General features: G+C 52.5%; 1 protein-coding gene across 1 annotated transcript in view; it reads left to right on the top strand.

Moving 5' to 3' along the window:
- The window catches only part of ZBP1 (Z-DNA binding protein 1), a 10805-nt gene extending 5563 nt beyond the window's left edge, over window positions 1-5242 (top strand). Inside the window, exons 4-7 of the mRNA XM_010841902.1 lie at window positions 88-249; window positions 1307-1510; window positions 2531-2743; window positions 4035-5242. Of these exons, the coding sequence (XP_010840204.1) occupies window positions 88-249; window positions 1307-1510; window positions 2531-2743; window positions 4035-4186 (731 nt within the window). The 3' untranslated portion in view covers window positions 4187-5242. The remainder of the gene's footprint in view (window positions 1-87; window positions 250-1306; window positions 1511-2530; window positions 2744-4034) is intronic.
- Window positions 5243-13279: the final 8037 nt, after the last annotated feature.

Genomic DNA, 13279 nt, shown 5'->3' with positions numbered 1-13279 from the left:
CAGGAGATTCTGGTGCTGTAGACTAGTATTTGGAACTTCCGTCCTCTTGAGAGGCACAAAAGGATTGAGTGGAATATTATTTTGCAGAAGGTTCTAGAAATCAGTCCACCCCAGTTATTTACCAGCAAAATCCAATCAACATGATCTGTCAGAAGGGACCAAACAGCCACATTTCCATCCAGAACTGTGAAGATATCCAGATTGGACATGGGAATCTCCTAGTGAGACAAATGGGCTCTGCGGAAAACGGTGAGTCCTCTGAGATGCCTGGGAGAGGGGTCCTGTCCATCTGGGTGGGGTGAGGAGCAGGGGGTGCATGTCTCCAGAGAGAAAGGGCAGCTATCAGATTTCCAAGGTCCTTTCTGGCTTCCCCAAGAATCAGGCTGTCTCTCCTTGTGCCTGGATCAAACCCTTCCTGCATTCCCTTTACTCTGCCATCTTTTGCCACATTTTCCACAAGAAACAACTTCATTCATTCTCTCTCACTAAGATGGCACAAGGCATCATTGTAACATTGTGTTTGTCCCAAGACACTGTTTCTTCCCTCATGTTAACATTTCACAAACTGGGATCCCTCTTACTGGGTGCATCCTGGCTTTGATGAAATAACAGTAAGCAAGTGAGTACCTACTCCGTACCAGGCACTGTGGGGAGAGGGGACAGGGCCACCTCTCAGTCCAGCTATGGGACATGAGTGAAAGCATTGACCCCAAATTTGGGACACCCCCTTGACCTCGAGAAAGCCCTTCCCCACTCTGGGCCACAATTTCCCTAACTGTGAAATGAGGACTTTGTTCTAGACTCTAAATCAACCTTTCCCCCACCTTCAGTCCTCTGAGCTCCACCTTCTGTAATTTTGGCCAAGTCCCTGGCTGACTGTTTACTTGGTGTTGCTAAATGGTTTACCTTTTATTCTACTCAAATTCATTTTAAAGTAAACTTTTACAGCATTTCCTTGAAAACCACGAAGGTCACCCCAAGGAGACTTTTTCCCAATAGGCCAGAGGGGTGAGAATGGCTAGGAACAGAGGGCGAGCTCAGTATTTGGGTTTTCAATGCCCCATTGACACCCCAGGCATCCCAGTTATAAAACCCTGGAAACCCATGCTAATTGTTCTGCCGATCCACCTGCTCTTCAATTCAGAGCCTAAAGTAGTCACTTCCAGTCTGCTGGTGTCCAGAAAGAATTCAGAGTCTTGTTTCCTCTGTCTGGCTAGTATTTATCTGTGTGCATGGTGGGGAGGGGGTGGGAAGAGCAGTATCAGAGGGTGGGGGTTAAGGGTCATGTTTCCGTGTCCTCTACCAGGCTCCACGGCTCCCTGCTACCTCCCTCCAATGGCTTCTGCTGATCCCTCAACTCTGGATTCCCAGGCTGGATCCTGGGGGCCCCAGGACATCCGGATGGAGAAGTCTGTGCTCAGGCGAGTTCAGATGGGACATGGCAATGAGATGAGACTTCACAGCAACCCAGCCAAGGGCTCTGCCCACGGCGCCTGTGACAGCCCCCCAGGTAACGGGACAGTGGGCTGCCGTCCTGCCCCCACCCCACCCCACCCCATCTGGCCTCCTCGATACATGGGACTTGAGCCAGTCCTTGTGGGGAGAGAGGCATGATGGGAAATTCTTTCCATCCCACCAGGAGGCTGTCCACAGAGTAGAGCAAGGGGGTCTGGCAGAGTTAACACTAGGGTTCCCATTCCTGCTACCCACCTAGGAAACCTCGATGTCTTCATCTCTACAATGGGCAGGGATCATTTCCTGGGCCAGATGAAGCAGAGACAAAGGAGATGGCTGGGCTGGAAAGGCATCTAAGGAGCCACCTAGGTGCTGTTGACCAGAGGGCTGAGGCGAAGTCCTCGCTGGCACTGAGCATCCAGGCTGGGGGAGATGCAGCAGAGAGGCCTGGGAGAGGAGGAGCCCTGGGGATGCCAGGGCACAAGTTTCCAGAAGAGAAGAGGCTGTGAGATCAAAGGAGGGTCACGGGATCTGGCAACAAGGGGTCTGCAGTGACCTGAGGGGCCAGAAGGAGTGAGGGCAGTAGAAGGAGGTGAGACAGAGCGTGGCCAGCTCTCTTCTGAAGTTTGGCAGGGGAGGCAGGAGCAAGATGGCAGGGGCTGCGGACTGGGCCGGGGGCCACGTGAAGATTCTAACTGAAGATGGTGATGGTGTTCCAGAGTTGCCAGAAGGCAGACAGCAGAGAGACAGGGACAAGGGTCCGCGGGGGCAGTGGTTGAGTGCCCAGGGAGGCACAGAGGACCAGGTCAGTGGGGATGGGCAGCAGGAGGAGGGGAACTCAAGCTGGCAGACCCAGGGGCCGAGAGAACTGGCAGCCCAGGCACATGAAAGGAACATACAGAGGCACCACGTGAGGCCACGTGTCTGCCCATGACAGAGCACGGCACGGACCACTGCAGGGAGGCTCCAGGAGGATGGTCAGCTGTGCAGGACCTGGGAGCCAGGTCGGAGGTCAGGCCTGCTGTCCAGCTGCTCACAACCCCTCCCCAAATCCCTTTCTATGACCGACCTGCAGCCTCTGTCCTGGGCACCAGCCCAGACGCTTCCATCGAAATTCAAATCCCTGAACCAGGACCTCAGTCCGAAGGGGTCACGTCCCAGAGAGTCCACATTCGCTCCTGCTTCCTCGAGGACACCACCGTCGGCAACAGCAACAGGATGATGGTCCACCCAGGGGCAGCTGATGTCAAGGGAGTCAAAAGGCCTAGGGAAACAGGAGGGGACGCAGGTGAGCCTGGGGCAGGGCGGGGCCCCCATGCTCTTTCTCTCATTCACTCAACAGTCATGAATCTCCCATTTCCTAGAGTCTGGGAGGCAGGAGAGTCATGGCAGAAGTGGAGTCCACCTAACCCATCACTCAGCTGGGAGCCTTTGCTTCCCCATCTATAGGTTGAGGGTTAGAGGAGCCCATGGCCCCTGGGCTGTGGGGAGGACTGGATGCACTCCACTCACTGCTGCGGCACCTGGACCAGACCAGTGACATGTTTGTGGGGCCCGGTGCGGCAAGAAAAAGCAAGGCCCCTTGTTCAAAACTTAGGAAGAATTTCAAGACAAAGACACGAGAGTGGTAAGCCGAACACAGGCCCGACTGAAGGCCTGTGTGGCCACCCAAGCCACATGCCATGAGGCTGGGCTGCCTTGGAACCTTCTGGAACACGATCCCTCCTCTATTCTTAGTCACCCAGCTCACTAATTCTTCCCCACAAATAACACTGTAGCCACCTTACGCTTCTCCCACGTCTTCAATTGTTAGGAAGAAGTCATTCATTCATTCATTCATTCACCCACTTTGGCCCCAAATTCTGCACGCAAATTCTCCCCATCCCTGGAGATACAGCTAAGAGCACAAAGAGACCAATACACCCCACTCACGAGATAAGAGTCCAGTAGCGAGTAGAGACTAGCCTTTTGAGACCAGCACTAAAAAGAACTATAAAACGGGAGGCAGCAGTGTGACCTAGTAGACGTGCCTTAGCCAGGCCGACAGAGAAGCTCAGGATGAGGTGGCATCTGTGCCCAGGCCTGCAGGAAGGGAGGAACCAGACAAGCATAGATGTGGGAAGAGCACTGCAGGCAGAGGGAACAGCAATCGCAAAGGCCCTGAGATGGGAACAAGGTCCAGAACCACACACATGAGCCCAGGGAGCAGAGGGATGTGATCCAATGGGCAAGGCTGGGTCTCTCCCTGCTGGGAAGCCCAAGAAAAAGGTCTGGGTCTTATCTAAAGTAAGCTGGGGTGGCCTGGGGGGTTGCAGCAGGGGGCAACATGATGTGGGGCACAATTTAAAAGTCTGACCAAAGATAATCTGAAATCAAAGGGGGCAGAAGAAGTGGGAGCAGTGGTCTGGGGGAGAAAGGATGGGGCTTCGGAGATGGGGACATGAGGTCATCCACCCATGAAGCCTGCACCCCAGGCAGCGGCTTCAGCAACCATGAACCAAGTCACCTCGGTTGTTCGGTTGTTCAGTTGTTCATGGGGAGGCGGCTGACGTGTTCCTGGTGTCCCCTCTCTTCCCCAGAGCCTCCCCACCGAGATGCACCATCCAGAAGCGAGGTCCCTCCTGTTGGCAGTCAGGCCGACCCCGTCAGCGCGGAGACACTCATCTCAGAAAAGCTGACAGCTATGACCCTTGAGAGGCATGACTCCGAAAGGACAGAAGACACCTGCTGAGTGATGGACCCGAAGAGCTGGTGTCCCCCAGGGTTGGGGGGGTGGGACTCAGAGCAAACAGCCTGGAGGCAGACTCACACAGAAAGAGCCTGGGGGCAGGTGAGCTCTCTGCTGCCATAAATGTCATTTTTTACCTTCTTGCCTCCGGACACACGACCAGTGTGGGTCAGCATTTGGGCTGGACCCGGCGTGGTGTGAGGGCTATGTCGAGGCAGTCTGAGTGCGGCTTGGAATAGAGTTTCCAGACCCAGAGTACTGCAGAAAGGAGTGAGTTTATTAAGAACAAAGACCAGAAATAATGTGGGCACTGCGGTCACAGTGGGCCGTCAAGTCCCAACAGGCCTGGGCAGTTGCTGTCCGAGTGCTGTCCCCTCCCTGTGTTGTGGCCAGGTTTGTCCTGCCCTGTCTGGGGCTGCTCGCTCGATGGCTGCTCTGCTTCCTGTCACCAGACTCAGTTCCTCCGGCCACCCCTGCCCCTAACATCCATCCCCGCTGTGCGACCCCTCAGCCTGATGGACAGAGACTGCTCTGGTTGGGGCCATGGGGTGGGGGTGGGGGGGCGCAGAAGGCAAGACTGGCACCCACAGCATGTGGACAGGAAGAGAAGCTAGGGGGCAGACACTGGGGTCTGGAAACTAGACTTGGTCTGGACAGTGCTGGCCTGCACCCCGTGGGGCCTCCTCTGGCTGCTGAGATGTCTGCGAGCCATGCTGGAGGGGGCATCTGGGTGGGCCCAAGCTGGATCTCCAGCCGAGGAGGGCAGGGACAGGGCCTATCATGCCTGAGGACCTGGGGTGGGGGTGGGCTGGGCTGGGCTGGGCTGGGAGCGCCCCGTGACACACTGTGCTTTTCCCATGTGCTCTGTGTGTGTCTGGGCTGTGCCCAGGGTTTCACAAATAAAGTCGTGTGGCAGCAGTGGGGAAAAAAAAAAAGGACTTGCCTGGATGGTGCTGGTTTCCCACCCTGTGGGGTCTCCTTTGGCTCCTGAGAAGGGTAGTCATTCCCTTCTCCAGGGGATCTTGCCAATCCAGGGATCAAATCCAGGTCTCCCACATTGCAGGTGGATTCTTTACCAGCTGAGCCACAAAGGAAGAATATTGCAGTGGGTAGCGTATCCTTTCTCCAGCGGATCTTCCAGAACCCAGGAATTGAACTGGGGTTTCCTGCATTGCTGCTGCTGCTGCTGCTAAGTCGCTTCAGTCATGTCCAACTCTGTGCGACCCCAGAGATGGCAGCCCACCAGGCTCCACCGTCTCTGGGATTCTCCAGGCAAGAACACTGGAGTGGGTTGCCATTTCCTTCTCCAATGCATGAACGTGAAAAGTGAAAGTGAAGTCACTTGGTCGTGTCCGACTCCTATCGACCCCATGGACTGCAGCCTACCAGGCTCCTCCTGGTAGGAGGGATTTGCTATGGGATTTGCCAGGCAAGACTACTGGAGTGGGTTGCCATTGCATTATCCATTGAGAACAAAGAGCAGAGATAAAGTGACCACTGCAAGTGCAGCGGGCCAACAACTCCCGACAGGCCAGGGAGAGATGACAGGTTTTGCAGGTTAATAGCCGATTTTTAAGAAGCAAGGTCCAATGCTGTAAAGAGCAATATTTCATAGGAACCTGGAATGTCAGGTCCATGAATCAAGGCAAATTGGAAGTGGTCAAACAAGAGATGGCAAGAGTGAACATTGACATTCTAGGAATCAGCGAACTAAAATGGACTGGAATGGGTGAATTTAACTCAGATGACCATTATATCTACTACTATGGGCAGGAATCCCTCAGAAGAAACGGACTAGCCATCACGGTCAACAAAAGAGTTTGAAATGCAGTACTCGGATGCAATCTCAAAAACAACAGAATGATGTCTGTTCGTTTCCAGGGCAGACCATTCAATATCACAGTAATCCAAGTCTATGCCCCAACCAGTAACGCTGAAGAAGCTGAAGTTGAATGGTTCTATGAAGACCTACAAGACCTTTTAGAACTAACACCCAAAAAAGATGTCCTTTTCATTAGAGGGCACTGGAATGCAAAAGTAGGAAGTCAAGAAACACCTGAGGTAACAGGCAAATTTGGCCTTGGAATACGGAATGAAGCAGGGCAAAGACTAATAGAGTTTTGCCAAGAAAATACACTGGTCATAGCAAACACCCTCTTCCAACAACACAAGAGAAGACTCTATACATGGACCTCACCAAATGGTCAACACCGAAATCAGATTGATTATATTCTTTGCAACCAAAGATGGAGAAGCTCTATACAATCAACAAAAACAAGACCAGGAGCTGACTGTGGCTCAGATCATGAACTCCTTATTGCCAAATTCAGGCTTAAATTGAAAAAAGTAGGGAAAATCACTAGACCATTCAGGTAAGACCTAAATCAAATCCCTTATGATTATACAGTGGAAGTGAGAAACAGATTTAAGGGACTAGATCTGACAGATAGAGTGCCTGATGAACTATGGACTGAGGTTTGTTACACTGTACAGGAGACAGGGATCAAGACCATCCCCATGGAAAAGAAATGCAAGAAAGCAAAATGGCTGTCTGGGGAGGCCTTACAAATAGTTGTGAAAAGAAGAGAAGTGAAAAAAGCAAAGGAGAAAAGGAAAGATATAAGCATCTGAATGCAGAGTTCCGAAGAATAGCAAGAAGAGATAAGAAAGCCTTCCTCAGCGATCAATGCAAAGAAATAGAGGAAAACAACAGAATGGGAAGGACTAGAAATCTCTTCAAGAAAATTAGAGATACCAAGGGAACATTTCATGCAAAGATGGGCTCAATAAAGGACAGAAATGGTATGGACCTAATAGAAGCAGAAGATATTAAGAAGAGGTGGCAAGAACACACAGAAGAACTGTACAAAAAAGATCTTCACGACCAAGATTATCACGATGGTGTGATCACTGACCTAGAGCCAGACATCCTGGAATGTGAAGTCAAGTGGGCCTTAGAAAGCAGCACGTGGCAGAAGGAGGGGGTTGGGAAGGGAATGATGTTCTAGGCAAGGGCTCAGCCTGAGCAAAGACACAATGCTCAGAACTTCCTCAACTTACTTAAGACAACTTACTCAGAGCAGCACAGCAGTGTAGGTGTCGCTGAAAACCCAGTGCAAAAAAAACACAACTGGAAGATCAGCTGGAGGGGAATCTGGACTTGCTGCTGAGCTCTGAACAAGCACCGCTCCACCTGCACAAATATTCAGGGAGAACAAGGAAGTTGGCTTCATTACAAGGAAGGCAGGCTTTTGTCTGGTGGACTGGAATGGCTCTGTCTACAAGGGGACAAAGTTATCTCGACCACCCCTGTGATCTAGGGCTCCAAAATCATTCCTGCCTGGGATAACCGGTTTGCAAACATGCCACCAGGATGTCAGGGGCATGAAATCAGGTTTGGCTCCTTGCTTCTGGCATTGTCTTCCCTCTGCAGTGAGCTGAAAACTAAGTGCTTGCCTCAAAGTTTGCCCGGCGTCTGTGGTTAACCAGGCCTGTATCGGCGGGTGATCAAAATCATCTCAGAGCTCAACTTCAGCTCCCACCTGCAGCCCAGGCCAGAGCACTCAATTTTCCTGTGAGATTTCACCTCTCTTTGTGATTAATTTGGTGTAAACACGCTGACAAAGCATTGTTAGCAGTTAATGGGGGCTGGAGGTGAAGGTCAAAGCTGGTCTCTTCAGGAATGAAATTAACTAGCTACCATTAATACAAAGAATGATTAAGTCCATCTATCCCCAGCCTTTTGCTCTCACTAGCTCATCCATTGCCCCAGGTTTTTCAATGATTCTTGTGCACACAGAACTTGAAGCCTCTGGAGTGGGATAGGGTGAGGGTTGGGATGGGGAAGGAAGAATTTCCTACTTGAGTTAAAAGCAATTTTCCAAAATCACCATGACCTGCTCACAAACATGATTCTATTTTCCTTCTTTTTAAAAACATTTTATTAGAATATAGTTGATTTACAACGTGTCAGTTTGCTGTACAGCAGTTAATCAGTTAGACATAAATAAATACCCACTCTTTTTTAGATTAGTTTCTCATATAGGCCATTAAAATATATTGAGTAGAGTTCCTCTGTGCTATACAGTGGTCCTTTTTAGTTATGTATTTTATGTATAGTGACGTGTATTTGTAAATCTCAGCCTCCCAATTCATTTCTTCCCCACCCTCTTTACTCCCTGGTAACCATTAGCTTGTTTTCTACATTTGTAACTCTATTTCTGTTTTGTGGATAAGTTCATTTGTTCCCTTCTTTTAGATCGCAAGTATAAGCGATGTTATGTATTTGTCTTTTTCTGTCTTTCTTATTTCACTCAGTATGACGCACTGTAGGTCCATCCATGTTACTGCACGTGGCATTATTTTGCTGAGTAATGTTCCATTGCACACATGGCTAAGTAACGTTCCGTTGTACCTGTGCACCACATCTCCTGTATCCATTCCCGTGTCAGTGGATGTTTACGTGGCATCAGGTCTTGGCTACTGGAAACAGTGCTGCAATGAACGTTAGGGCGCATGTATCCTTTCGGATCTTGTTTTTCTCCAAATATATGCCCAGGAGTGGGATCGTGGGGTCAAAAGGTAGCTCTAGTTTTAGTTTTGAAAGGAAATAGCGGTATGTGTCGTGGTTGGCACGGGGGTGGCTACCCACCTGGACCATTGGTTGTCTCGGGGCAGGGGGAGCAGGTTCCCGTTGCTGCTGTAACAAATTGCCGCATGTGAGGGGTTTAAAACAACACAAACTCAGCATCTGGTCCTGGAGGCAGACTGGGTGAAAGTCATGGCTTGAGCAAAGCCAGTTCCTCCGGAGATTTGGCAGAGAACCGTTCTCTTGCCTTTCCTAGCTTCCAGGGGCACCTGCTCTCCTGGCTCACGGCCCCTCCCTCTATCCCCAAATTGAGCAGCATCACATCTTCAATTCTCTCCCCTCCCTCCTCTTTCCACCTCTTCTAAGAACCCTTGTGATTACTGTCTGCCCATCCAGGATAATGGTCCTTTATCAAGGTCCCCTCAAGGTCCTTTATCACCTCCACACCCTGCAAGGATGAAAGGGTATCATGCACAGTGATTTTCAGCTCTCAGAACATCTAACAAATGCTGAGTTCCAGTCCACCCCAAATCGACTGATGACAGTCTCTGGGAGAGAGGCCTGGGCTGGGGTATGTTTTTTAAAGCTCCTCTGTGATCCCAAGGAGCCCCTTGGGGGCTGAGATATCCCTGCCTGGCTCCAGTTGGACATACCCAGGACACCAACAGACCACAGCTGTTAGGACCGCAGAAATCCCTCACCCAGCATCACCTTCTGGCTGGTGCGGGAGAGCGTCTAGAGGGAGCCACGTCCCAGCCAGGTTCAGGGTCCCAGGTCCCAGGTGGCCCTCAGCCTGGGCTGTGGAGGATTCGGGTTCAGCCTTTCACTGCTTTGGTTTGAGCGCCACCTGCTGGCGACAGACAACTTGGCCACTGGCCGGCTGCAGCCCCCACCAGGCTGGGCTTGTGAACTTCCAGGGTCCCAGTCTAGGGTGGCGTGGGCTGGGACCATTCCCTCCCATTAAAGTGGCCAGACTTACATCTGGGGCCCTGCCTCACAACCTAAACTTGTCCACAGACCCCAGATTAAGTCCCTGCACTGCCCTCCCTTCCCCCAGCTGCCAGCACTCCAAAATCAACAACCCAGTGCCCGCAAAAGCTGATTCTCTTTCCTCAAGAGGAATACCCCTATAAGCTTGGAGACCGACCCCCACCCCCCTGGAAGATCCCAGCCCAACTTCTGCGGGAATCCCAGGGACCTGGTCTACAGCGTCACAGCTCTGAGTCCTGACGTTTGTGGAACTCCTACTTGCACTAACTCACTTCATCCTTCCATCCAGCCTGTGAAGAAGGGAATTCTCATCCCATTTCACACAGTGGGAATACTGAGTCACAGACAGGTTAAGCTGCTTGCCCATGATCACACAGCCAGCATCCAATCCAGGGGACAAAGTGGGTGAAAACAGCCCCTCGGGGTGTAAAAGAAAACCTCTGTACATGGCAGGCCCACATGCTTGGGCAATGCCTTGGTCTGGGAGGTGGGGGTGGCTCCCACCTTCCCCCACCTGAGTGCAGTCAGCCACCTGTCCTCAGGCAGGCCCACCACGCAGGTGAATGCCCCCATGTCTCTGCAACAGTATAGGGCTGAAGGGAACAAGCTCAGGGGCACCCCGTTTCTGAGTTCAGCCGCTCCCTTTCCTGCTGTGTGATTTTGGGCAGATGTCTAGTCTGTCTGTGCCTCAGATTCCATATGTGTGAAATGGGCTAATCATGGCTCTTCCTTCACAAGATGGTTTGCAGGATGAAATCAGTGTCTGGTTCTTAGGAACCAGAAGCCCCTGTGTCAGTGCTGTTGATAAGTGTGGCCCTCCCATATGGCCCCCTAGGAGACCCACATCTCAAAGGCTGCCCCTTTCCATGTTGCCCACCCCCAGGCCCCCATCCTCCTCCAAATCCTGGTATAGCCCCTGGTTTTACTCCAACATCAGTGTGGACAGGATGGTCAGAAGCTGCACCGCCCCTAGCAAGCCCCGTCAGGCCCAGTAGGCAGAAGCTTCACCCTCTGGGCTGCGACTCACCCTGAGTGATCTGCCACCTCGGGCCTCAGCACCTCAACTCCACAGTGCACACACAGCTCAGGGCCCAGGACAGAAGGGGTGCCCCTCCCGACAGGGAAGCCCCCTCCCACCGGGACGCGCACACACACACACACACACACACAAGCTTCTGGGCAATATCACCTCCTCCTGCCTACCCAGGGGTAGCCAGGCCTGGGACCATCAGGGCTCATATTCTTAGCAGAGGCTTGGCCCTGGAAACACTGTGCAGTCTTTCTGAGCTTCGGATTCCCCATCTGCAAAGCAGAGGTTAACACATGCTCCGTGGCAGTGTCCAGTGTGCAGTGAGCATTCCGCGGACATCTGTGGACGTGGCTGCTGTGATCCTGTGCTCACAGCTTCCCACACAGCCATGGCCACAGTGACAGCAAACAGCGAGCCTAAGCTGTTGTGACTTAATGCCATGTGCTGCTCAGGCCCCTCCTAGGAGGTATCCCGACCCCGTCTGCAGAGGACGAGAGCAGGCCAGGCCTCATCCCATAGCCTGTGACTCTGCGTTTGAATGCTGAGCTGTCCCTCCACACAGACGTCACCTGTTCAGCCCTCACACCAGCCCTAAGAAATGCACAAAGAGATTTTGCCCACTTCACAGATAAGGAAACTGAGGCCCAGGAAAGATCATATCTCGGTCTGACCGGCCCCCTGGTGGGTGAGGACCCTCCAACTATAGGCAGAGCCTGGGGCAGGTTGTGGGGTGACTCATAGATGATGCTAGGAGGCTGGGTGGGTCTGGTCCCCAGAGCCATGAGGTGTGTGTCCAAATGTCCAAAACTCCCTTCTCATCACAGAGCCAATGGCTTTGAAGTTTCAATCTTCCTCAAGGGGTGAGAAACCCTGGAAAACTCACTTTGCCCTAATAAATCCAACCTACAGTGCTCAGCCAGCCTGAATCACCCCTTGGCCACACCCAGAGGGCATGTGCAGCTGCTCAGATTATGTTGTGAAAGAACCTTCAGTGACATGGAAGGAGACCCAGCATCTTGTGTGTGGGGACAATCCCGGCAGGTCCCAGAGCTCCGTGTCGGGGGTGATGCACTTTTTGGATAAAAAGTATCTGGATGCATGGGAAAGAGACGGAAGAAAGTCGGTGTATGTGTGTACGTGAAGAAAGGCTCTCCTTGGCTGAAACTCCAGGTGCTTGGTTTCTTTCTGCTTTACCTGCGTCTTCGGCTTTCCCTGCAGGGCGAGTGCATTAATTGGGTAACTATAAACATGGGCTTCCCAAGTGGCACCAGTGGTCGAGATTCTGCCTGCAATGCAGGAGACACAGGAAACGCGGGTTCAATCCCTGAGTTGGAAAGATCCCCTGGAGGAGGGCGTGGCAACCCACTCCATTATTCTTACCTGGAGAATCCATGGAGAAAGGAGGCTGGCCAGCTACAGTCCATAGGGTTGCAAAGAGTTGGATATGACTGAGGGTCTTACAGGACAGGAAACATCTGTCATAGGGCCTCCTGGGCGCCCCCCCCTCCCGACCCTGTGGGCCCTGACGTGGGCCATGGCCAGGGCTCTGACCACCAGGTGGCGCCCCCGATCTTCTTTTGCAAATCAAGCCCAAGTTTGGAATTAATGGGGCAGTGGGGCAAGTGCTCATGGGATCCAATTTTCTGCCTCTAGTGAGCCCAGGACACCCAGGGTCAGGACTGGGTCCTGAGATCCAGAGCTTCAGACTCTAAGACGTGGGTAGGAGGTCTCTGTGGACTCGCCACACCCAAGTCAGCGGTTCTTCCATAGAGCAAGGCGACCACCCTGCACATCTCTTCCCTCTGCCCAGAGGTGTGTGTGTCCTCAAAGTGACCTTCAGGTGACCTTGTGTTCAGTCCCCACAGGGATCCCACCTGTCCTGGCCCCTTCCCAGCCCTCACTGACCCCCTCATTCTGGTCAGTGTCACACCCCATGCAGGCCTGAAGCCCCATCAGCTCTTGTATTCGGCTGCCTGTCTCTCAGCATTTCTATCTGATTTCCTCTCTCTGCCTCTGTCTGCCTCTCAGCATCCGCTCCTACCACATGAAATCTTACTGTCCAGCAAAGTCCAGGTGTCTGCACAGGCAGACTACCAGACCCCACCCTTGAGAATTCAGGTGAGTAGGTCCGGGTGGACCCTGGAATCAGCATTTCATGCAAATCTCGTCAGCTGCAAACACTCCGTGGTGAGCTCACTGCTCAAGATCCCTGCCAGCCTAGGCTGTGGGTCTGACCTGGCTCTGCCGGCCCCTCACCTTCCTCTCCTGACATCCCTCTGTCTCCCTCCCTGGCCTCAAATTGCATAGCCTTGAATTTACCCCAGGCCTCCTGCTCCAGGGCCTGTGCACACACACTCCCTCCAGTATCCTGTCTCTGTGTCTTCCTGGCTCGCCTTCCAGGTCTCAGTTCAAGTGTCTCCTCCTTAGAGAGTCTCCCCCCAACCTCAGGCCCTCTTTGCCACACTCGCTGAGCTATTTCCACCTAAGC

This window comes from Bison bison, unplaced genomic scaffold (genome assembly GCF_000754665.1).
Source record: "Bison bison bison isolate TAMUID 2011002044 unplaced genomic scaffold, Bison_UMD1.0 scf7180017864167, whole genome shotgun sequence".
Lineage (NCBI taxonomy): Eukaryota > Metazoa > Chordata > Mammalia > Artiodactyla > Bovidae > Bison > Bison bison.
Note: the sequence above shows the minus strand (reverse complement) of the source record. Positions and strands in the feature narration are given on the sequence as shown.